At 41.8% G+C, this 25,516-nt stretch overlaps 1 protein-coding gene across 1 annotated transcript in view; it reads right to left on the bottom strand.

Annotated features, from left to right (window-relative positions):
- ptprt (protein tyrosine phosphatase receptor type T) overlaps positions 1 to 25,516 on the bottom strand; it is a 721,453-nt gene that overhangs the window by 60,753 nt on the left and 635,184 nt on the right. The window contains exons 21-22 of the mRNA XM_068000862.1: positions 10,647 to 10,734; positions 238 to 314 (exon numbers count right to left, since the gene is read on the bottom strand). Coding sequence (XP_067856963.1) covers positions 238 to 314; positions 10,647 to 10,734 — 165 coding nt within the window. The remainder of the gene's footprint in view (positions 1 to 237; positions 315 to 10,646; positions 10,735 to 25,516) is intronic.

The raw sequence follows: 25,516 nt of genomic DNA, 5'->3' as shown, positions 1-25,516 counted from the left end.
GGGGGACAAACGCAAAAAGTCACTGCCCCCACTTCCTATGGACTTTTGGATCCCTGGCAGCAAGGGGTGGAGATGTGAGGGAACTGGCTGAAATCCCAAATTCTTCCCCCCACCCCCCCCCAAGATTGTACAGCTTTTGCATAAGAAAATGTAAAGAATTTTGGGGCTCTGCTTTATTTTTTTCCTAATTTACACACTGGTACTACTTAGCACAATAAATGACTGAATGTGACTTACGTCGATGTAGTTGGCATTTATATAGTCTGAGTGGGGATCGCCATCTAGTAGTTGAAGTCGTACTCGAGAATGATCATCTAGGGGAAAAAAGTGAACTAATTGACAATTAACACAATCTTTTTTGAATAAAAGGAAAAACTGAAAGAAAACAGTATAATAAAAATTACAATTTTATTATCTGTAACAAATACTAATCTCTAAATAAATTAAATGACTGTTAGCATTGTCGAATTTTAGGATATGTACTGTAATTATAAATTTACTGATATCATATCTATCAGCCAACATCTCAGACACCTCGATTATCATCCCAGAGTATGTCCTAGCCCACCAGCAGAATAGACCCACCAGAAATGAGGACACAATAATATACAGTCAGGTGGGAGTGACCCGTGGAGTCCTCAACATTGACTCTGGATTCCATGAAGTCTAATGGCTTCAGATCATCAGGTCAAGGAAACCTCCTGCTAATCATCACCTACCACCTCATATGATGAATCAGTACTCCTCCAGGTTGAACATCAGCTGGAGGAAGCTCTCAGGGAAGCAAGGACATAGAATGTAGTCTTGGTGGGGACTTCAATGTCCACTAACAATAATGGGTTGGTCGTACCAGCACTGACTGAGCTGCTAGAATCCTGCAGCACTTAGCTGCTAGACAGGGCATACATCAGGTGGTGAGGGAAACAACATGAAGAAGTAACCTGATTGACCTCATCCTCAGCAACCTACCTGTTGTAGACATTGACAGTCCACGATAGAAGTGACCACCGTACAGGCTATAGACATAGGAACATAGAAACATAGGAACAGGAGTAGGCCATTCAGCCCCTCGTGCCTGCTCTGCCATTTGATAAGATCATGGCTGATCTGTGATCTAACTCCATATACATGCCTTTGGCCCATATCCCTTAATACCTTTGATTGCCAAAAAGCTATCTATTTCACATTTAAATTTAGCAATTGAGCTAGTATCAATTGCTGTTTGCGGAAGAGAGTTCCAAATTTCTACCACCCTTTGTGTGTAGAAATGTTTTCTAATCTCGCTCCTGAAAGGTCTGGCTCTAATTTTTAGACTGTGCCCCCTACTCCTAGAATCCCCAAACAGCGGAAATAGGTTCTCTCTATCCACTCTATCTGTTCCCCTTAATATCTTATAAACTTCGATCAGATCACCCCTTAACCTTCTAAACTCTAGGGAATACAACCCCAATTTGTGTAATCTCTCCTCGTAACTTAACCCTTGAAGTCCGGGTATCATTCTAGTAAACCTACTAATGCAGGTGCGTGATATGTTGGTGGTGCTGGTGACTTCCTCTGCCACCTCGAGCCAAGCCTTCGTAGTGGCAGAGGCAGGCCACTTCCTCCCGTCCGCCGGGGAGAAGATCTCTGTCCTCTCCCTCCTCCTCACCCCATCCAGTAGGACCTGGAGTGAGGCATCATTAACCCTGGGAGCAGCCTTTCCCCTGGGCTGCTCCATGCTGTAATTTTGGCTCCTTTCTGCAGCAGGACTGTCCCTTTAAATAGGGCTCCTCCAGCTGACAGCTTATGATGCGGGTGCGCAGTCCGCCCGCTGCACAGTTTTCCACTGCAAAACCCGGAAGCCTAGGTAAGAGGCTTCAATTTACTTACGATCGCGTGGGGAACGCACCGATTTCACTGGGCGGGTTACCCACGCATCCAGTCGACCCCCCGCTGGCAACCCGCCTCCCTCCTAATATCGGGCCCCTAATCACTGATGCTCAGTTCAAGATCCACTCGGCTCCAGACCTCATCACAGCCTTGATCCAAACATGAACACAAGAGCTGGATGCCACAGGAGAGGTGAGAGTAGCAGTTCTTGACATCAAGGCAACATTCGACTGAGTATGGTAACAGGGAGCCCTCGTAAAACTGAGGTTAACGGGGGTCAAAAGGAAAACTGTCCAGTGGCTGGAGTTATACTTGACACAAAGGAAGATGGTTGCAGTTGTTGCAGCCCAGTCATCACAGCCCTAAGACATCACTGCAGGAGTTACTCGGGGAAGTATCTGCGGCCCAACCGTCTTCAGCTGCTTCATCAATGACTGCCCCTCCTTCATAAGGTAAGAGTGGGGCTGTTTGCTAACAATTCCATAATGTTCAACTCCATTCACAACTCCTCCAATAATGAAGCAGCCCAGGCCAGCCTACAGGACCTGGACAAATGCACAGGCTGACAAATGGCAAGTAACGTTCGCATCACGTGTGTACCAGGTAATGAGTGTCTCCAGCAAGAGAAGCTCCAGCTATCTCCCCTTGACCTTCAGCGGCACTACTACATTGCTGAGTCCCCCACCATCAACATCTTGGGAGATCAGAAACTTAACTGAACCAGCCATATCAACACTGTGACTACAATAGCAGGGCAGATGCTAGGTACTTTCCAATGAGTGTCTCACCTCCTGACTACGCAAAGCCTATCAACCATCTACAAGGCTCGAGGCAGGAGCATGATGGAATATTCACCACTTGCCTGGGTGGGTGCAGCCTCAACAATGCTCACGAAGCTCGATTTCATCTGGGCCACAATAGTTCACTTGATCGGAGCCCCTGCCACAGAATTCAATGTCCACCATCTCCACCACCCGCACACCATGGCTGCAGTATGTATGATCTACAGGATGCACTGCAGCAACTCCCATAGTTACTTCAACAGCCTCTCTTTTCACCACATGCCACCTCCAAGAAGTACAAGATAAGCATTATCGTGGGAACACCATCCTAGTCATGCACCATCCTGACTGGGACATGTATTGCTGTTCCTTCATCGTTGCTGTGTCAGTGTTGTAGACTTCCTTAACTAATACCATTGTGGGAGTACGATCACCACAAGAACTGCAGCAATCCAAGAAGGCGGCCCACTACCACTTTCTCACTGCAACCAGAAATGGGCAATAAATTTGCCAGCATCGCCCACATCCAACGAATAACATATTAAAATCTATTATAGTCATTCCTCCGCCATATAAACTTTAAATTTTGACAATATAATTAGGTTAAATGTTCCAAGATTTAAAATAAGGATTTTTAATGGGCCATAGCTGTAGACATAACTGTTTTAGTTTTTATGATCTGTTTGAAGTATTGTCTCAGTCAAATGCCAAAGAAATGGTTAGAAGATCACATATTTTCATAAACTAGTGTTATTTGCCTGAAACTCATGAATTCCCAAAAGATTATGGCCGATAAATTACACATTTTATTTTACAAATCCCACCGGATGTCGGCAAAACAATGAGAAACAGGAAATTAAATCATACTAATTTAATTATATTTGCACTCTATGGAAACCTGCTGGTGATTTTCTCTCGAAAATGAAAGTCATCTTAAGCAGCACGTGCAACAACTGCAAGTTTGCACAGAAACCATTGCACCACACAAACCACGCTTATTTTGTGAAACGCTGTCTGACTCTTTTAATTATGAAAAGCACAAGGAGTAAGTTGACAGCGCCAAAAGCGATGAGAGGAAAAGTTGACAATGGGAGATGGTAATATGTGTGTCATTAAAAGAAGAGAGTGTGCACTTCATAACAGGCAAAAGGAAACTACTTACATCAATTTCTCAACAGCTTGGCTTGGATAGTCTTAATTATAGTGAAAGGTTTTCTTATGTGTTAAGATACGCAGTTGACCAAAAAATGAGCACAGACAATACAATAAGCTGCTAATGTTAATGGTGAAATGTGCTGTCAATGAATATTATACACCGCTGAACTGAAGTAGATGTGATATTACAAGGAAGAAAATCAAATAGCATCAGGGATAATGTGCAATAATGACCAGTGGCATCTAAAGTGAGGTATCCAATAAGCAAGAATTAAAAATTTCACTTTGGTATCTGGGGCAATTTTTCCACAAAGAAAGATGAGAGACTGTTTTCAGGAAACTCAACTTGATTGGTGACATTTTGCTACCTTAGATCTGACAAGCCAGCTTCACGTCGGCAACACGTTTCCCACATATTATGAATACGGTATTGTCTTGTCAACCCACAGGATTATAAATTGCTAACTGAAATTAAAAGTTCCTTATGTATCTGGTGGCTAATGTATCACTAAAAAAGACAGAGTAAATTAACTTCTTCCAGTCCAAGGGATTTCTCAAAAGCGGTTTTCATTGTTCAACATTCTGCATTGCCTGCTAGCAACGAATGAAATTACAGTTGTCTGCAACACAAAATCACAAATCATAAATTCTACAGCTGATAAATTCCACTGCTGGTTTGGCGTTTATCTACTTTTGTATATTCAGAGAATTGATCACATTACAGTATCACTTTGCAGTATTACAAAGGAAATATGCAAAATATTATACTATTTTTCCATTTCATTCCATAAAATAATCAAAAATAACAGTGTAAGACTATTACTCTAATGATAAGAAAACAATGTAAAAATCAACTTTCAAAAAGGTTATGATCTATAAGTACAGAAATCAGTTTTTGAATTTGAACTCGATTTCAATATGTTTCAATCCACTTCATGCATTTATTTATAAATTACTCATCCATCATGTCAGTCACATCAGGAACATGACACCGTGCTGTGACATTACAATGCACAGCCTAAACAGTAAACTGGAAAGATGGAAAAAATATAGTAAATGATGTAATAAGTAGCTTAGGAGCCAGCTGATTTCCTGTCCTCCCCAACCGGTAAGCTGCCTTAGAGTGCCGGTTTGGCGCCTATAGCTCGCTGGTTGCTTGTAAATGAAGCCTGGGCCTCAAAATGGCTCAGGCCTCACAGCGGTAACAGCAGGCAGGCTTTGACCGCCCACTGTGCGCCGAAAGTAAAAATTGACCCCATTTGTTTCTAAGGTTCAGAAAAAGAAGACGAGCAAAACACATAAACCAGATGGTTAAGGTTGTTTCATAAACTAATTACCAATGTGGGTGTATAGTGAGCAAAGGAATTTGATACGTATGAGTGAAGCATTTTCATAATACCACAGAGACTAATTTCCAGACTAAATCAGTTGAGTGTGAGTCAAAGAATGCTATACTGAAACTGGATCGTGCTCTGGTCAGACCGCAATTGAGTATTTTGTCCAGTTTTGGTCACCGGGAGACTTTCAAGCCTTAATAATGCAGGAGAAAGGAGCCATGTGAATGATCCCTAGGATTAGAAAACTGAATTATGAGTAAGATAACTGATTTGCGATTTTTATAGAAGAATCATGGGGTAAATTTTAACAGGGAGCCGGGAAGAGGGTGTTTGGCAGGGTGGGGGGGGGGGGGGAGGTGTGGTGGGATTCCTGACAGGAAACCCGGAAGTATGGGTTTCCCGGATGCCCTTACAATTTTGATATAAGGACGTCTTTCATTTATTTTCTGTAGGTTTCCCGCCTGACAGGCCAGCCAGATTGACAGGCTGGCTGTCAGTCGGACCGGAGAGGAGCCAGGGAGCAGGCGGGTAAGTCTTAGATGGGGGTGGGTTGGACATCAGGGGGTTTGGTCATCAGCGGAGCAGTCAATCATGGGGGGGTCAGTCATCGGGGGTCATCAGGGCCTCAATCATGGTGTGGGGTCGGTCACTGAGGGGGTCAGACATCAGGGGGATCGGAGATCATGGGGCGATCGCGTGTATGGGATCGCGGCAGGTAAGTTTGTTGGGCCTGGAGGAATCAGTCTTGCTCCTCCTGGCCCACAAGCAGTGCAATGAAGGCACTTACCTGCTGTGCCGGGCTTTCTCGCCTTCTCTTACGTGGCGTGAAGCAGAAGGCCCAGGAATCCTGGCCCCCAGGAGTTAAAAATAAAAAACCTGTCAAAATGGAGGCCCTCAACCTCCTTAAAAGATTTTACTGACCAACTCGCCTCCTGAGAGCAGGTTGGTCGCTTGCCTTTCGACCCACCTCCGTTAAAACTGGAGGTGGGCAGGTTGGGGTTGGGTTTTACTTTTTTTTACGATTTTTACCTTCCAACTCGCCCCCAACCCATCCATTTGCAGGATTAAAATTTACCCCATAGAGTGCAATCTGTGGCACACATAAAAATCTAAAATCTCATGCAATAAAATGGAATTTGACTTCTTTAGCTGCCATAAACATAAGAACATAAAAAATAGGAGCAGGAGTAGGCCAAATGGCCCCTCGAGCCTGCTCCGCCATTCAATAAGATCATGGCTGACCTTCGACCTAGAGGAGGAACTATGTATTCTGTTTGTGAACTCTGGGGCTAGACCGAGGGACCAAAATGTTTTTTTCTATGACTGGAAAAACTTGGTTTTTCAAACTTGAAAGGTGGTAACAGAGAGCGTTCTTCATAGAGATATATGATAGTAAATGTTATAGTAAAAGCATATATGAAACACTACCTCACATTAAACATGATTGCAAGACAATAGAACAAAGTTCAGACTGTGAAGGACAAATTTTAGAGCTGAGGCCAAGAAGTTCTTCACACAGAGTGAGCAACACTTGGAATGGATTTCTGGGTAAGATAGTGGCGGCCAGAGCTATAGCTAGAAAAAATAATTTTGTACATTCAATGTTTATTTTCTCTCTCCATTGGGATATTATCGTTTTTCTTCTTCTACAGAGCTGTGCACACTAATTTCATAAGTAAGAAAGAAAAAAAGACTTGCATTTATATAGCACCTTTCATCACCTCAGGGTGTCCCAACCACTTTACAGCCAGGGAAGTACTTTTGAAGTGTGGTCACTGTTGTAATGTAGGAAACGCAGCAGGTAATTTGTGCACAGCAAGGTTCCACACACAGCAATGAGATAATGACCAGATCATCTGTTTTAGTGATTTGGTTGAGGGATAAATATTGGCCAGGACACTGGGGAGAACTTCCCTGCTCTTCTTTGAAATAATGCCATGGGATCTTTTATGTCCACCTGAGAGGACAAACGGGGCCTTGGTTTAGCATCTCATCTGAAAGACGGCACCTCCAACAGTGCAGCGCTCTCTCAGTGCTGCACTGGAATGTCAGCCTAGATTTTGTGCTCAAGCCTCGAGTGGACCTGAACCCACCACCTTCTGACTTAAGAGGCAAGAGTGCTACCATTGAGCCATGGTTAGATAATGGTTCAAGTGTGTTAAGCATTCATTCGATATCGTCAACAATAATTCTTACTCTAGCAGTGAGTTTGTATAAAAGTTTATTTGAAGCTAGTGGATTGTTTGAAGTCAAGAATTCTGTTGACTAACCCTTTGGTTTAGCAGGATAGCAAATTATAAGTATTCCTCCTTTGAGATTGATTAGTTGCACCAATCTCTTGTGTTTATCAGCAAACTACGCAATCAATCCTTCTGGCAGAGGTGAGCAAACTCTTAAAGGAGTGTAATTAATACTTAATCCTTCTTAATCCTTTCCATGCAGTGTACATACTAGTTCTATTCATGCTGGCAGAGGTGTAAAATTAATCATGCAGCAATCTGGCAGATAAAGATTGGGATCTTCCTCTCTCCTTCCTCCCAGTGGAGGCAGGAATCGAAGTGGGTGCTCACCAGAACTATGTTAATTAAGCTGACCCTGAAAATTTTGTCAGGAGAATTGAGGTGCGCAGAGAGCCCACCACACAAACTTTCAGCCAAAGTGGAAAACCTAGCCTTTCCTTTTTAACTATTCTAAGTTCCATATATATATATATATATATATATATATATACTATGTATATATCTTCTATTTCGTCTCTGTACAATGTCGTATATTTGGAGTATGTTTCTCTGGGTTTGTTGAATTTTTGCTGAAACATAACTGAAGGTCAACAGGTAAACTACATTACAAGCATGCTGAAGGAGTAGGAGAGGTGTAAACATATAAAGAATTGGATGGGGAGAGCTAACATCAGAGTCAATTCTAGGATTTGCAGTAAGCAGAGTCCCTGTGAAAAAAATTTGCAAGGGACAATCCCCACATTTCCTTGCCTCCCTACAAATGGCTGCATCTATAGCAAGATCTAATTTGGAAAAAAAATCAAATAACAGGCTGCTAATTATCTGTCCCTTTTGCTGCAAGCAGACCTTACATCTCAAACAACTCCCATCAAATTTCTATAGAATAGACTTTCAGATATCGTAGTGGAGGCAAAGATTCCAGTCCGATGCTGCCTGATAGGGGTCCTTTCTGGATCAATGAATTAAAATGGCCTTCCTGATATGTATTTATCCTGCGATCTTGTGAGAGAAAAGCAGCTTTGGCGACTGCCATACTCCAATTGTTAGCCTTCTCTATGCAATCAAGTCTCTAGTTCAGTAAGGGTGATTATGTTCCTTGTGTCTGTTTACAGAATCTGCTGGACTGTTTTATCTTCCTTAAATATGCTAGACAACGTGCTTCCCATAGGTGACCCAAGACACTGAGTGTTGGTATGATTTGACTGTAGGGTACATTGCCCAATGTTCATTTCCATGCATTTTCCATTGGGGTCATTGGTTAGCAATCAGTTGCTTGAAGCCCGACATATTTTCTTCCCTCTAACTCAGAGGCAATTGTAGTGCCCCATTAGAGACCAGCAAACTCAACATGGACTGAGGACTGAATCTGGGACTCTCTGGTCTGTACGACTCAACTACACACTGGCTTTACCAACTGAGACACCAGGGAAACTCAGCAATTCATTTCAGCAATTCATAGGTAAAATTTCCAATCTGCGAAGTTCACGTGTTAAAGCTCAGCGTGTTCAGATTACATCATTTTATATGACCCTGGCTACAACAAATGGTTACATTTATTTCCTGCATAAAAATAAAGTTCACATGAATAAAGTACAAGTGCGTAGGGCATTTACATATGAACTTCGCCGATTAGAAGTTCTACCCTTTAATTTGTTAGTTAGCCCTACCCTTAACAAATTAAAGGCTAGAAATTACCACTGTCAAAATTAGCATATTTACACTTCATTCCTCTGTCTGCTATTTTTACAGAGGCATTCCACTTATTTCATTTTATTCTATTAAAATAATGGTCAGAGGAATGTCATTTGAATGTGTTAGCAATTTTGTACTAACACTGTCAAAAGTAATTCTTCACTGCTAATTTTTAACTGAAAGAAACCCCAAACTGTTATTAAAAAAAGATCAGTGACTATGAAGGATGATTTCCGCTGGTCAGAAAGACAGCAGATATTTCTTTGCATAATTCAGATTGAATATTTTATTTCTTGGAACACAGTTTTTCAATTTGATTTGATCTCTGGAACTAACTTTTACCATTTGAAGACAAATCTTAGACTATACCAATGCACATCTGATTAATGCACAAGTTTCAAATATCTACCTAAATCAGCCATGAAACAATCAAGAAGCCTGCACAAAATGAAAACTATCACATTCATGCTCTAGAGCTGGGTTAACACAAGTATGTTTTCGAGTTCAGTTTTGAAAAGATGTCATGTGGCCATGTAATGAATTGAATGAAAAGCACGAACATGGAGCGTTTGTTGCTCCATTTAAATCAAACCAAGTCAATATTTCCTGCTTTCTTCAGCTTCTCATAAACTTCAGAATAGTTTTACTTAAATGTGGTCAGGAAAGGACAACAATTACAGATCAGCTGCCATGTTTCATATGAGTGCACAAATTGCAAACCTTTTGGGAATAATGGAACACTTGGTGAAGGAGTGCAGGAATGATTGAAAGTCGTTGCCTTATAACCTCTAATAGTAAACTGGGGGAGATTTTGAAGTGTCCTGCCTGAAAATGGTGCTGAATGACTCACTGCCTCGTTCATGCCCCTGTTGTGGTTGCCGCAATCTTCCCCCGGGTGGTGGGCGGTTGTGTGAGTCAGGTGGTTGGTCCCTTTAATATGCAAATTGGGGTCCTATGATGTAAATGGGACCCCATTTGCCATTTTAGGAAAAGTTCTGGGCATAGCATGCACTGTGCACACTCCGCACAGTTTCAGCTGGAGAAGAGCCCACAGCTAAGTTTTACTATGTGTTTGTGGGTCCAGGAGGAGCCGGAGTGCTACCTACCTTCTTTCGGCCTGGAGGCCAGCCTGACCACCTGATATAATGGTAACCCAGAGCCAGCAGGCTGCCTTGAGGTGCTCATAATCTGCCTGCAGCCCGTTAGCCAAATACTGGTACTACTGGGTGCCCAATGGGCGTGCTCTGCACCCTGGCTGCCCAAACTCCACACCGTGGAAAATCTCCCCCACTGTGTTTACTGCATTGATTTAAAAGCATTATTATCACCATTTTCTCTCACTTTATGCAGTATAGTTCATACTGATTTTTTTTGGGGGGGGGCTGGTGGATAATTCATTTAAAACCAGGCAGACTAACAATTGGGAATGTAAATCAAACACTTTTCATTAAGGCTACTGTTTAGTTTTCAGAGCTGATCTTTATCAGGAAGAATTCAGCTATTCATCAGGTAGACAAGGTTAGAGACTGGATATTTATGAAACGTATGCATTCAGTGCAGCTTACACTTACAAGCAATGATATTCCCATATCTGTTCTTAGAACGGTTTTCCTCTTTCTTGGCAGTGTCCCAAGCTGCGGACTGTCCTTCTGGCAAACTCTGAAAAGCAAGGAATGGGGTTGTTTGGAATACTGCTTTTGATAAATAACCTGCAGATTGCATTGAATACAGAATGTGCCAAACTTTCGTAATACTTTGAAGAATGTCTGATACAAAAATATTTCACAGGAAGATTTTTGGTTTCGATATCTTAAGTATAAATCAACAATACACAAATGACATCATCTCTGTGAATCCTGCAGTAAACAGAACAGGCCTGTAATGACACCCAACTGTCAGTTTGTGTTCATTCCAGTTACAAATTTTCTAGTTTTGTTACCAAGCAGAAGTTAATTAGTGCTTTCTACAGCAATCCGTATTCATTTGACTATCTGTTATGACAGTAATATTTGACATGGTTGTATTTTATATATATTTACTTTGTGAGAACTCAGTGCACATTAAATATTACTCTATGATCCTGGAATTAAACCATGAGATACTAACATATGAACATAGGAAAGTACAGGACCAGAAAAGACCCTGCAATCCAATTGGCCAGTTGTAAAAACTAATACCCTTCAATCACCCACTTGCCATACTCTTAAATACCTATTCAATTCTGCTTTAATTTTTCCACAATATCTGCCTCACTGGGCAATCCATTCCATATCTTTACCACTCTCAATGTAAAGTAATTAGCCCCAATTTCCTTGGGGTTCTGCAGGGCTCCTGTCATAAGGGAGACCAACAAAACCCATCAGAAAAGGGCAGGATTCTAACTGCCCTGGGTCTCCATTGTTTCCAGGATGTTCCAGCATGCCATATGGGGGCATTGGGAACCTCCTGTTCGTTAGAAGGCAAATATCACCAGGGGTAGAGCCAAGGGGCGGGGTGGGGGGGGAAAGGCGCACATGGGGATCCCTATGCCGGGAGTCTCCACTTTTCTCAGCTTTTGGAACCCAATGTAGTATTGGAGGCCTGAGGGCCCAGTGGGATGAGGCATACCAGCCACTTGGTGGTCATAAGTGGGCTACAGTAGGGGAGGAGGGTGGGTCCAAACAAACGGCCTAGAACCCCGAAGAATGGAGAAATAGTTTTTAAAAAAAAATCCTTTTTGGCCTCCTTGCATAAAGGCCAAAGGGTCATGGTTGTGGTCGGTGGGTGGGGGGGAGAGAGGGAGTCTGTGGGGCCGCCACAATGGCGGGCAGACGCTGGATTTTATGGTTGCATAGGGCGGGTGGGTGCCTGCCAGCTCAATGGTGTCCTTCCTTGAATCTGCAAACTCTGACAGGGTCATTGCTGAGGTAGGAACATAGGAACAGGAGTAGGCCATTCAGCCCCTCGTGCCTGCTCTGCCATTTGATAAGATCATGGCTGATCTGTGATCTAACTCCATATACCTGCCTTTGGCCCATATCCCTTAATACCTTTGGTTGCCAAAAAGCTATCTATCTCACATTTAAATTTAGCAATTGAGCTAGTATCAATTGCTGTTTGCGGAAGAGAGTTCCAAACTTCTACCACCCTTTGTGTGTAGAAATGTTTTCTAATCTCGCTCCTGAAAGGTCTGGCTCTAATTTTTAGACTGTGCCCCCTACTCCGAAAATCCCCAACCAGCGGAAATAGTTTCACTCTATCCACTCTATCTGTTCCCCTTAGTTTCTTTTCATACTCTCTTTTTGTAGCCCTTACTCTCTGTTTTGTGACTCTTTGTTGATCTTTGTATCTTTAGGTCATTGAACTAAACTGTCTGTGCACCTTTCCTCTTCTAAGCTTGTGTTATGCTAATACCCCACAGCCTAGTTTCACGTCTATACATTTGAAACAGGGTTTACTTTTTATAACATAAGGTTTTGGTGACAATAAATAATCTTAATATCAGATGAATTTAACTGTTCAGTTTGTTTCTTTTTTGTTCAGGAGGTTTTGCAGAATAAGAGAACTATCTGCATTCTTTATTATTTAATTGTACTCAGGATTAATTATCTCTAACATGCAGAGGGCTGTGTTATTTTGGGTCAGAGCCATTTGCAGTACTTATGCTTTTAATCAATTTCACTTTTGTTATCCTAGTCACAAAAATACAAGGAGTACAGGGGGCTAATGTTCACAGATGCTTTTGAGGTTGAAATAGATTACACTGTGAGGTGCTGTATTGCGGGACTCCACTAGTCACATCCTGCCAATGTGAGTACTTACTCATTATCCCTACTCTCTGTCGCCTTTCGCTCAGCCAACTTCCTAACCAAGTCCATACTTTTCCCTCAATTCCATGGGCTTCTATCTTAGCTAACAGTCTCTTATGTGGGACCTTATCAAATGCCTTCTGTAAGTCCATATAAATAACATCCATTGATATTCCCCTGTCCACTACTTTAGTCACCTCTTCAAAAAATTCAATCAGGTTTGTCAGGCACGACCTACCTTTCACAAATCCATGCTGGCTCTCTCTGATTAACTGAAAATTCTCGAGGTGATCAGTCACCCTATCCTTAATTGTAGACTCCAGAAATTTCCCCACAACAGATGTTAGGCTAACTGGTCTATAATTCCCCGGTTTCCCTCTCTCTCCTTTCTTAAACATCCCCACTTTCAGTTTTTAAGGGGCCAACACTGCTCCTGACCACCCTCTTTTTCCTAATATAACTATAAAAGTTCTTCATATTGGTTTTGATATCCCTTGCAAGTTTCTTTTCATACTCTCTTTTTGTAGCCCTTACTCTCTGTTTTGTGACTCTTTGTTGATCTTTGTATCTTTAGGTCATTGAACTAAACTGTCTGTGCACCTTTCCTCTTCTAAGCTTGTGTTATGCTAATACCCCACAGCCTAGTTTCACGTCTATACATTTGAAACAGGGTTTACTTTTTATAACATAAGGTTTTGGTGACAATAAATAATCTTAATATCAGATGAATTTAACCGTTCAGTTTGTTTCTTTTTTGTTCAGGAGGTTTTGCAGAATAAGAGAACTATCTGCATTCTTTATTATTTAATTGTACTCAGGATTAATTATCTCTAACATGCAGAGGGCTGTGTTATTTTGGGTCAGAGCCATTTGCAGTACTTATGCTTTTAATCAATTTCACTTTTGTTATCCTAGTCACAAAAATACAAGGAGTACAGGGGGCTAATGTTCACAGATGCTTTTGAGGTTGAAATAGATTACACTGTGAGGTGCTGTATTGCGGGACTCCACTAGTCACATCCTGCCAATGTGAGTACTTACTCATTATCCCTACTCTCTGTCGCCTTTCGCTCAGCCAACTTCCTAACTAAGTCCATACTTTTCCCTCAATTCCATGGGCTTCTATCTTAGCTAACAGTCTCTTATGTGGGACCTTATCAAATGCCTTCTGGAAGTCCATATAAATAACATCCATTGATATTCCCCTGTCCACTACTTTAGTCATCTCTTCAAAAAATTCAATCAGGTTTGTCAGGCACGACCTACCTTTCACAAATCCATGCTGGCTCTCTCTGATTAACTGAAAATTCTCGAGGTGTTCGGTCACCCTATCCTTAATTATAGACTCCAGCAATTTCCCCACAACAGATGTTAGGCTAACTGGTCTATAATTCCCCGGTTTCCCTCTCTCTCCTTTCTTAAAAAGCGGAGTGACATGTGCAATTTTCCAATCTAGAGGGACAGTTCCTGAATCTAGAGAACTTTGAAAGATTATAGTTAGGGCATCTGCAATCTGCTCACCTACTTCCATCCCTGGGATGGAAACCATCTGGTCCTGGGGATTTGTCACTCTTTAGTGCTATTATTTTCTTCATTACTGTTGCTTTATTTATGTTAATTTTATCGAGTCCCTGTCCCCGATTCAATGTAAGTTTTCTTGGGATTTCCGGCATGCTATCCTCTTTATCGACTGTAAATACTGACGCAAAGTAATTATTCAACATGTCTGCCATTTCCCCATTGTCAATGACAATATCCCCACTTTCAGTTTTTAAGGGGCCAACACTGCTCCTGACCACCCTCTTTTTCCTAATATAACTATAAAAGTTCTTCGTATTGGTTTTGATATCCCTTGCAAGTTTCTTTTCTAACTCTCATTTTGTAGCCCTTACTCTCTGTTTTGTGACCCTTTGTTGATCTTTGTATCTTTAGGTCATTGAACTAAACTGTCTGTGCACCTTTCCTCTTCTAAGCTTGTGTTATGCTAGTACCCCACAGCCTAGTTTCACGTCTATACATTTGAAACAGGGTTTACTATTTATAACATAAGGTTTTGGTGACAATAAATAATCTTAATATCAGATGAATTTAACTGTTCAGTTTGTTTCTTTTTTGTTCAGGAGGTTTTGCAGAATAAGTGAACTATCTGCATTCTTTATTATTTAATTGTACTCAGGATTAATTATCTCTAACATGCAGAGGGCTGTGTTATTTTGGGTCAGAGCCATTTGCAGCACTTATGCTTTTAATCAATTTCACTTTTGTTATCCTAGTCACAAAAATACAAGGAGTTCAGGGGGCTGATGTTCACAGATGCTTTTGAGGTTGAAATAGATTACACTGTGAGGTGCTGTATTGCTTTGGATGACTGTAATAAAGAAGGTTGACATTTCTGTAATGGCTTGGAACAAAGGTAAATTTTAAGACGTGGAGAAATGGAATAGATCAAAATGGCAAAATTCTAAAGTGTTCTTTATCCAATAATTGCTTTCTGAAAAGAGTGGATATAATGAGCCAATTGGCCACATTGTGATGAAGATCGAGGAGTTCTATATTTCTTAGTTCTGAAATGTCTGAAAGCTGGCTTCTGGAAAACTCTACCCAGTTTCTTCTGCCTCCCAGTTTTCAAAAACCTCCTCAAAATCCTCTTCTTCGATCCTGCCTTCAGTTCCTCATCCTAGCCTCTCCATTTCTCTCCCTTTTTCCTCTGCTTAGTGCACATCATATCCTATTTGAACAAATTCACAATTTAGAATAATGGTAAATTGAAACTTATTAAGTGTTTTACTGTATTTCAGCAGTCAGTTACAAGAAACACAACAATGTCATGACATGAGAAAGTCAAAGGGATTTAAACTGATTCTCATACCAGAAATGAAAGATCAAAAGTTCATTCTGTAGAATATAAATGCATCGTTAGAACAGGTAAATTTGTCTATCAGGACACCAGGTGAAACAGAATTGCAAACTCCAAAGATAATTCTCTTTGATGGATTGCAGCTTCAACCTAGTGTGGGGCAGATATTAATAAAATGAATTGTGTATGTCTATCAAGGAAAGTTGTAATGTGTTTATGCCAGGTCACCAGGTGCCTTCATTTGGATTCAATAGGCTAAAAGCTCCAACCGCTGGGAAGTGGAAATACAGCATAGTTGTAGTAGTTGTGTGGGGTGGGGGGCATGCAGGGATTGCAATTTGTGGCAGATCCTCGATCTGCCAGGTTTCCACCCAATTTATGGTAAGCTGAAAACCTTTACCGTGGGTGGGTGAGGTGGGAGCATGACTGCTTCTTCTTCCTGTCCCACACATCTTGGCAACAGTTTGGAGGCATGTCTGGGAGCATTCTCAGATTACACTGAGAATTCCACCCAGCTTGCTCCTGCAAGGTTCAGAGGTCCTGGTGCTAATGAAGGGTCCAAAAATGTAAATCAACAAAGATAATCAATCACAGAAGAATCAATAACTTTCTTGTTACCACCCCACCCTTTGGAATTCTTTGGCTTGATAAGGGTCTCAGGTTCTCCTCTCAGAGGAGGACTATGGCAGCAGCTTACTCATCTGCGCTTCCAGCAGCAAACAGACAGGCAGTTGCAAAGCTCCCACCCCAAATATTTAAATCTCTCCTTCCCTGGGATATGGGTCAGGGACATTAGGAACTCAAAGCAGCAGGTGGAAGTTCTGCCCCGTGCACTTCCACTACCCTGAAGGTGTTTGTGGAGTTTGTAGGCTAATATGTGCGTCGGTGTGGACACATTGATTGAAAGCATGTGCAATGCTGGCTGAAAGTCGAGCAGTCCCATACAGGTGTTTCATTCATATACTAACTTCATATGTAAATTTATTTTACAACAGATAGAACAGACAAATGGCATGAGATTTATATGAGGTAAAGGTTAGATGGAGCGGGTAGAGTAATATGGGGAAGGAGTGATGGATGCAGATATAAATCTGAGAAATGCTAATAAGATTCTGTTTTTGAATTGATCCAGGCATGATCGGAAGCTTAGTGGTCAGTTTACACAAAGCTGGGTTTGACTCAGATCATCAGATTTATATTGACTTTTGAAGGTTTAAATGTGTCAGATTTAGGTTCTGATGTTATGTCTGATTGTCTGCATAAACAGAGTGTCACTTTCCTCTGATGGAATACTGAACATGAAGTCCACAGAGGCAATATACTGTCATGGCTGACAACTTCAATGAATTAAATGGAAGAAATTTCATCAGCCCAAGTTTAAGAAAGATTGCAAGCTCAATAAAATACATAGTAGTAGATTTTACAAATTAGCTCCTGGCGCAGAGCTTTGTGTGGTCGGTACGTATCAGGTCAGCATATCTTACGTGATTTTCAATCCATTGAAATTACCCTACAGAGCCTCAAGTAAAAAAAAGTAATATGTGGTGGCTGTACTCTTTACATACAGGGCTTTGCATCATATCGTTTGAACTTCTTCCAAAACTTGAACTTGTGACGATAGGTATTGCCCAGAAAATAGAACACCACTACCACCTCATCATCAGAGATAATGGTATTTCAACATCATCACTTTGAAAGTGGCAACATAATAATGAGATTAAAAGGTAAATTCTGCAATCCTGCAGGGAGTATGTTCAAAGTGAGTGTGGGTTGGAGAATCAGTGTTATAATGTTGCTGCCCAATCTCCGACTTATGCTTCCTTTGAGCACGGCTGGGATTGCAGATTGCTGAATTTATCCTTGAAAGAAAAATGCCAATGCTGAAAATCTGAAATAAAAACAGAAAATCCTGAAAATATAAAGCAAGGAAGGTCAACATGTCAGGAAAGAAGCAGTGTTACATGAACACCATTCAAATTCAAAGGTCCAGAGCTAGAGTAGTGGAGATCATACACCATTCTCTGCTATCTGGCAGGATAAAATGCTCTTCATCCCTAGAATGAAAAACATGGAATCTTACCTTTAACGTTCAGATTAACTCAACAAAGCTTTTCCAGTGGACCATGATGCATTTGTTGAAAAAAGACCTTAACTAGAATTGAATTGATTGAGCTGGCTGTAATGATGTAAGTTGAAGGAAAAAGTGTATTACAGAAGTTAAGTATTGTCACCATGACAACAGAAACCCTACAAAATTATCCTGCTCTAAAAGCAGCTCTTCAAGTACAAAATAGTATGTTCTATTTTGCTGAAGTATGACAGATACAAACTCACAAAAAGGAAAAAAATCATAAAAACTGCTAAATCTGTCAATGATACTTTAAAATTCTATTTTCTATTGTTTCTTCTACCAAAAAGAAATCATTTATTGATGTCATGAAACTACTTTTGCAACATAATCCAGTGGCATCTCATGCTTTGTTATTTTTTATGACACATAAATCTCATTGTTACATAGTCAAGGTATAGGTTGGATGGAGCGGGTCACGGTCAAAATAGATAACAATCTCTCTGAATCATCCTTTTTTGTGGTCCTTCATCAGCGTAATGTTGAACTTCCAGCCAAGCCAGCAGGTATAAGATACCTTATGGGTGTAAGTACTCTCGCACGTCTCTAAAGATAATACAATTCCAAGGAATGGCGCTGCACCTCACTCCAGACAGATACTAGTGAACTGGATGCTACAAATTACCTGACTATTTAGGCATTTTGAAGTTGGAATTGAGGTCAAATCAATCCTAGATTTTCTGGCGCTGGCTTCCCATGTAGCAGCACTAATTTGACAGCCAGTGTGGGAAAATATGCAGAAGTCCCACCCTGCTGGAAATTCGATGGGTTTGTGTCCCGGCGCGTTATCTAGTGGGCAGGACAAAACAGCAGCAGAAGCAGCCACGTCAAATGGGTGGACACTTTATTTTAATATTAATTTAGGGGCTATTTCCACCATTCTGATATTCAGGGGCATTAAGTAAAGAACAGCTATTTTAAATGGGTGTTTAGGGTTGTTAGGTGGCAGTTTGTATCCTGGAAGTCATGGAAAGGGCATAGAAATATGAATGCAAATGCACTTTGGCCATTTCTTAATTGTTTTTCTTTTTTTTCCCCAATTGGCAATTAGGTTCTTATGAACCTTTCTGCCAATTGGTATCAATTATTTTTCTCCCAGCATTAGTACTAACACCAATGAGTTTTCCAGTGGCAGTCCCCTATCTGGCAAGTTTGAAGGGATGCTGAGATATAGGAAAGATGCTCTGTGCTCACATACACAACTACAAACACAATGCAGCACCACATGAAAGAAAGCATGCCATGGTGATCAAGATCCAGTGATGCTGATTGCACCTGCAAAGATGTCACTAATCTTATATACAGACCCTGGCATACTTACATGGCAATAACTATGGGGAACTGTCTTCTCGTGGTCTACGTCAACAAAGAGAGGCAAATACAGAGCTGTGCCATCTGCTACAAGAAGTCTTACAGCTACCATGCAGCATAAGGTTGGAATTTCCAGAGACAGTGGGCCAGAATTAGCGTAGCCGGAGAACGAACAGCACCCACCATTTAAAAAAAAATTTTTTTTTATTCGTTCACGGGATGTGGGCGTCGCTGGCAAGGCCGGCATTTATTGCCCATCCCTAATTGCCCTCGAGAAGGTGGTGGTGAGCCGCCTTCTTGAACCGCTGCAGTCCGTGTGGTGACGGTTCTCCCACAATGCTGTTAGGAAGGGAGTTCCAGGATTTTGACCCAGTGACAATGAAGGAACGGCGATATATTTCCAAGTCGGGATGGTGTGTGACTTGGAGGGGAACGTGCAGGTGGTGTTGTTCCCATGCGCCTGCTGCCCTTGTCCTTCTAGGTGGTAGAGGTCACGGGTTTGGGAGGTGCTGTCGAAGAAGCCTTGGCGAGTTGCTGCAGTGCATCCTGTGGATGGTGCACACTGCAGCCACAGTGCGCCGGTGGTGAAGGGAGTGAATGTTTAGGGTGGTGGATGGGGTGCCAATCAAGCGGGCTGCTTTATCTTGGATGGTGTCGAGCTTCTTGAGTGTTGTTGGAGCTGCACTCATCCAGGCAAGTGGAGAGTATTCCATCACACTCCTGACTTGTGCCTTGTAGATAGTGGAAAGGCTTTGGGGAGTCAGGAGGTGAGTCACTCGCCGCAGAATACCCAGCCTCTGACCTGCTCTCGTAGCCACAGTATTTATATGGCTGGTCCAGTTAAGTTTCTGGTCAATGGTGACCCCCAGGATGTTGATGGTGGGGGATTCGGCGATGGTAATGCCGTTGAATGTCAAGGGGAGGTGGTTAGACTCTCTCTTGTTGGAGATGGTCATTGCCTGGCACTTATCTGGCGCGAATGTTACTTGCCACTTATGAGCCCAAGCCTGGATGTTGTCCAGGTCTTGCTGCATGCAGGCTCGGACTGCTTCATTATCTGAGGGGTTGCGAATGGAACTGAACACTGTGCAGTCATCAGCGAACATCCCCATTTCTGACCTTATGATGGAGGGAAGGTCATTGATGAAGCAGCTGAAGATGGTTGGGCCAAGGACACTGCCCTGAGGAACTCCTGCAGCAATGCCCTGGGGCTGAGATGACTGGCCTCCAACAACCACTACCATCTTCCTTTGTGCCAGGTATGACTCCAGCCACTGGAGAGTTTTCCCCCTGATTCCCATTGACTTCAATTTTACTAGGGCTCCTTGGTGCCACACTCAGTCAAATGCTGCCTTGATGTCAAGGGCAGTCACTCTCACCTCACCTCTGGAATTCAGCTCTTTTGTCCATGTTTGGACCAAGGCTGTAATGAGGTCTGGAGCCGAGTGGTCCTGGCGGAACCCAAACTGAGCATCGGTGAGCAGGTTATTGGTGAGTAAGTGCCGCTTGATAGCACTGTCGACGACACCTTCCATCACTTTGCTGATGATTGAGAGTAGACTGATGGGGCGGTAATTGGCCGGATTGGATTTGTCCTGCTTTTTGTGGACAGGACATACCTGGGCAATTTTCCACATTGTCGGGTGGATGCCAGTGTTGTAGCTGTACTGGAACAGCTTGGCTAGAGGCGCAGCTAGTTCTGGAGCACAAGTCTTCAGCACTACAGCTGGGATGTTGTCGGGACCCATAGCCTTTGCTGTATCCAGTGCACTCAGCCGTTTCTTGATATCACGTGGAGTGAATCGAATTTGTTAAACTTGTCCTTGCCCTTGCCCATATACATTCCATGAGCTTTTGCATTGGAAGTTGCTGTAAGTTAGAGATCCAAATGGCATGGGCGCCTGGGACCTATGTGGATGGGGCAAGCAACTGTGTATCTCCTTAACCAATCAGATTGAAGAATCATTAATGAGCAGCGCTGGGTCCGAAGCAGGAAGTGTGAGTTAGAATAGTGAATTCAATGTCAAATCAGGTACAGAAAATAAAATAAAGAGAGGGAAAGATTGGATTAAGAGAAAGAGATAAAAGAGACAGAAAGAAAAAGTTAAAAAAAGTGTATTTACAATTAAAAGCTGAAGAAATGAGACTCCACACTTGTAAAAGTTAATTTTCAATGCCAGAGAGGTTGTTTGACAGTAATTAAGTCTTATCACACCGTTAAAAGGTAGGGAAAGGGGAATGGAGCTTTTACAGTGTGTACAGGGCTCCTTTCTTACCCAGTATGTGAGAAGCCCAACAAGAGAGGAATCACTGCTGGATCTAGTAATAGGAAATGAATCAGATAAGAGAAGTAAGCTTTGGAGAACATCTAAGCAACAGCAATCATAACATAACAAAGTTTAAAATAATGATTGAGAAAGACATAAGTAAGACAAAGACCAAATTAATAGATTGGAAAAGAGCTGATTTTGAGGGGATGAGATGGAACCAAGGAATTTAGACTGGAAAAAAACTGACAGGCAAAGAGATAGAAGAGCAGTGGGAGATATTTAAAACGGTGATCTATAGAGTTCAGGAGAAATATATTCCTCTAAAAAACAAGAACAAACTAGCCAATAATGAAACACCATGGATGAATAAAGAGATAGGGGTAAAATTGAAACTAAATAAAAATGGATACTCTAAGTAGACAATAAATGGGATAATGACAAAAGGGAATACGAAGAGGTGAGAAAAGAGGTAAAAAAAATTAGGAAAGCAAAGAGGAACTGTGAAATTAAATATCAAAGAATATCAAAAGAAATAGTAAAGTATTCTACAGACACATAAATAACAAAAGAAAAATCAGAGGGTTAGGGCCACTCATGGATGCACAAGATAGATTATGATAGCGAAATGGCAGAAATATTGAATAGTTATTTTGGCTCAGTATTTACCAGGGAGACTAACAAGGTGGGTATGATATTAGAAGAAGAGATCAAAAAAGATATAAAGTCATTTAAGATAGAAAGGGGGGAGATAATTGATAAACTAATCAAAGTTAGAGAGTACAAAACCCCTGGTCCGGATGGATTATAACAAAGAGTAGTCAGCACGAATTTCAAAAGGGAAAGTCATGCTTGACCAACCTTTTTGAATTCTTTAAAGAAATAACAGAAAGAGTAGACAAGGGTAATGTAGTAGATGTAATATATGTGGAGTCAGGGGACAAGTAGCAGAATGGATTGCAAGCTGGTTACAAAACAGAAAACAGAGGCTAGGGGTTAAGGGTAGGGACTGAGACTGGCAAAAGGTGTGAAGTGGTGTTCCACAAGGATCGATGCTGGGACTACTGTTGTTGACAATTTACATTAACGATTTGGACTCAGGAATTGGAAGTACAATTTCAAAATTTGCGGACGACTCCAAATTGGGGAGTGTAGTTAATATAAAGGAAGAATGCGTCAAAATGCAAGAAGACATTAATAAACTTGCAGAATGGGCATGTAATTGGCAAGTGAATTTCAATATAGCTAAGTGTGAGGTGGTGCATTTTGGTAAGAAGAATAAGGAGGCCACATATGGCTTGGATAATAAGAGTCTAAATGGGTTGGGGAGCAAAGGGATCTCAAGGCACAAAACTTGGAAGTGTAGTGAGCAGTGAGGAGGATAGTGATAAAATTCAAGAGGATATTGACAGGCTGGTGGAATGGGTGGATACGTGGCAGATGAAATTTAACGCAGAGAAGTGCGAAGTGATACACTTTGGCAGGAAGAATGAGGACAGGCAATATAAACTAAATGGTACAATTCTAAAGGGGGTGCAGGAACAGAGAGACCTGTGGGTATATGTGCACAAATCTTTGAAGGTGGCAGGATAGAATGAGAAAGTGGATAAAAAAGCATACGTGATCCTGGGCTTTATAACTGGAGGCATAGAGTACAAAAGCAAGAAAGTTATGTTGAACCTTTATAAAACACTTGTTCAGCCACAACTGGAGGATTGTGTCTAATTCTGGGCACCACACTTTAGGAAGGATGTGAAGGCCTTAGAGAGGGGGCAGAAAAGATTTATTAGAATGATTCCAGTTATGTAGATAGACTGGAGAAGCTGGGGTTGTTCTCCTTAGAGCAGAGATACAAAATTGGCTTGACAACAGAAGACAGAGGGTGGTTGTAGAGGGTTGTTTTTCCAACTGGAGGCCTGTGACCAGCGGTGTGTCTCAGGGATCGGTGCTGGGTCCGCTGTTATTTGTTATTTATATTAATGATTTGGATGAGAATTTAGGAGACATGGTTAGTAAGTTTGCAGATGACACCAAGATTGGTGACATTGTGGACAGTGAAGAAGGTTATCTAGGATTGCAACGGGATCTTGATAAATTGGGCCAGTGGGCCGATGAATGGCAGATGGAGTTTAATTTAGATAAATGTGAGATGATGCATTTTGGTAGATCGAATCGGGCCAGGACCTACTCCGTTAATGGTAGGGCGTTGGGGAGAGTTATAGAACAAAGAGATCTAGGAGTACAGGTTCATAGCTCCTTGAAAGTGGAGTCACAGGTGGATAGGGTGGTGAAGAAGGCATTCGGCATGCTTGGTTTCATTGGTCAGAACATTGAATACAGGAGTTGGGATGTCTTGTTGAAGTTGTACAAGACATTAGTAAGGCCACACTTGGAATACTGTGTACAGTTCTGGTCACCCTATTATAGAAAGGATATTATTAAACTAGAAAGAGTGCAGAAAAGATTTACTAGGATGCTACCGGGACTTGATGGTTTGACTTATAGGGAGAGGTTAGATAGACTGGGACTTTTTTCCCTGGAGAGTAGGAGGTTAAGGGGTGATCTCATAGAAGTCTATAAAATAATGAGGGGCATAGATAAGGAGATAGTCAAAATCTTTTCCCAAATGTAGGGGAGTCTATAACGAGGGGACATAGATTTAAGGTGAGAGATACAAAAGGGTCCAGAGGGGCAATTTTTTCACTCAAAGGGTGGTGAGTGTCTGGAACGAGCTGCCAGAGGCAGTAGTAGAGGCGGGTACAATTTTGTCTTTTAAAAAGCATTTGGACAGTTACATGGGTAAGATGGGTATAGAGGGATATGGGCCAAGTGCAGGCAATTGGGACTAGCTTAGTGGTATAAACTGGGCGACATGGACATGTTGGGCCGAAGGGCCTGTTTCCATGTTGTAACTCCTATGATTCTATGATTCTATAAGGTTGAGAGGAAAGTTGATGGAAGCGTTCAAAATCTTGAAGGGTTTAGATAAAGTAATTAAAGAGAAACTGTTTCCATTGGCGGAAGGGTCGAGAACCAGAGAGCATCGATTTAAGGCGATTGGCAAAAGAAGTAAAGACAACATGAGGAAAAATTGTTTTATGCAGCGAGTAATTATGATCTGGAATGCGCTCCCTGAAAGGGTGGTGGAAGCAGATTCAATCGTAGCTGACAAAAAGGAATTGGATAAATACTTGAAGGGAAAAAATTTGCAAGGCTACAAGGAAAGACGGGGGAATGGGACTAACTGGATTGCTCTTACAAAGAGCCGGTGTGGACTCGATGGGCTGAATGGCCTCTTTCTGTGCTGTAACCATTCTATGATTCTATGTGGAGAAAATGTTTTCACTTGTGGGGGAGTCCAAAACTAGAGGTCATAAATATAAGATAATAAATCCAATAGTGAATTCAGGAGAAATTTTGTTCCCCAAAGAGTGGTAAAAATGTGGAACATACTACCACAAGTAGTTGTTCAGGCAACCAGCATAGATGCATTTAAAGGGAAGCTGGATAAGCACACGAGGAAGAAAGGAATAGAAGGGTACGCTGATAGGGTTAGATGAAGTAGAAAGGGAGGAGGATCGTGTGGAGCATAAATGCCGGCATAGACCAGTTGGGCCAAATGGCCTGTTTCTGTGCTCTAGACTCGATGGGCTTGATTTTCAAAATCGAAGTGCGGGTGCGTTGGGGGCGGGGCAGTTGGGAAAATCGGAAAAATCCCGAGCGGGTAAGCAAGCCGGCTCCAACCCGCCGACTTCTACGTCTCACACAGATGCATCTGTGTGTGCGTGTGCTTTTGGAATGCGGAAGTCCCGCCGGCAATTAAAGCTGGCGGTATGATATTTAAAGAAGCAAAAGTACCTCATTGAGGTACTTAAGGTACTTTATTTGTTACATAGTAGGTAGTTAAAATGATTTTCAACTTACCTGGGCGGCTTTCCCATGGCTTCCGATTCACGTCTGGTGAAACCAGGGCGTGAAGGGCCGGATCAGGCAAAAATAAACAAAATAAATTAAATAAAATAACATTTCACAAAGATAAAAAGATAAATAAACATACCTTTCAAACGATCTCACCTGCAACCCCCTGCTG

This window comes from Heptranchias perlo, chromosome 19 (assembly GCF_035084215.1).
Source record: "Heptranchias perlo isolate sHepPer1 chromosome 19, sHepPer1.hap1, whole genome shotgun sequence".
NCBI classification, from domain to species: domain Eukaryota; kingdom Metazoa; phylum Chordata; class Chondrichthyes; order Hexanchiformes; family Hexanchidae; genus Heptranchias; species Heptranchias perlo.
The sequence above is the reverse complement of the archived record's forward strand: the minus strand, read 5'-3'. Positions and strand labels throughout refer to the sequence as shown.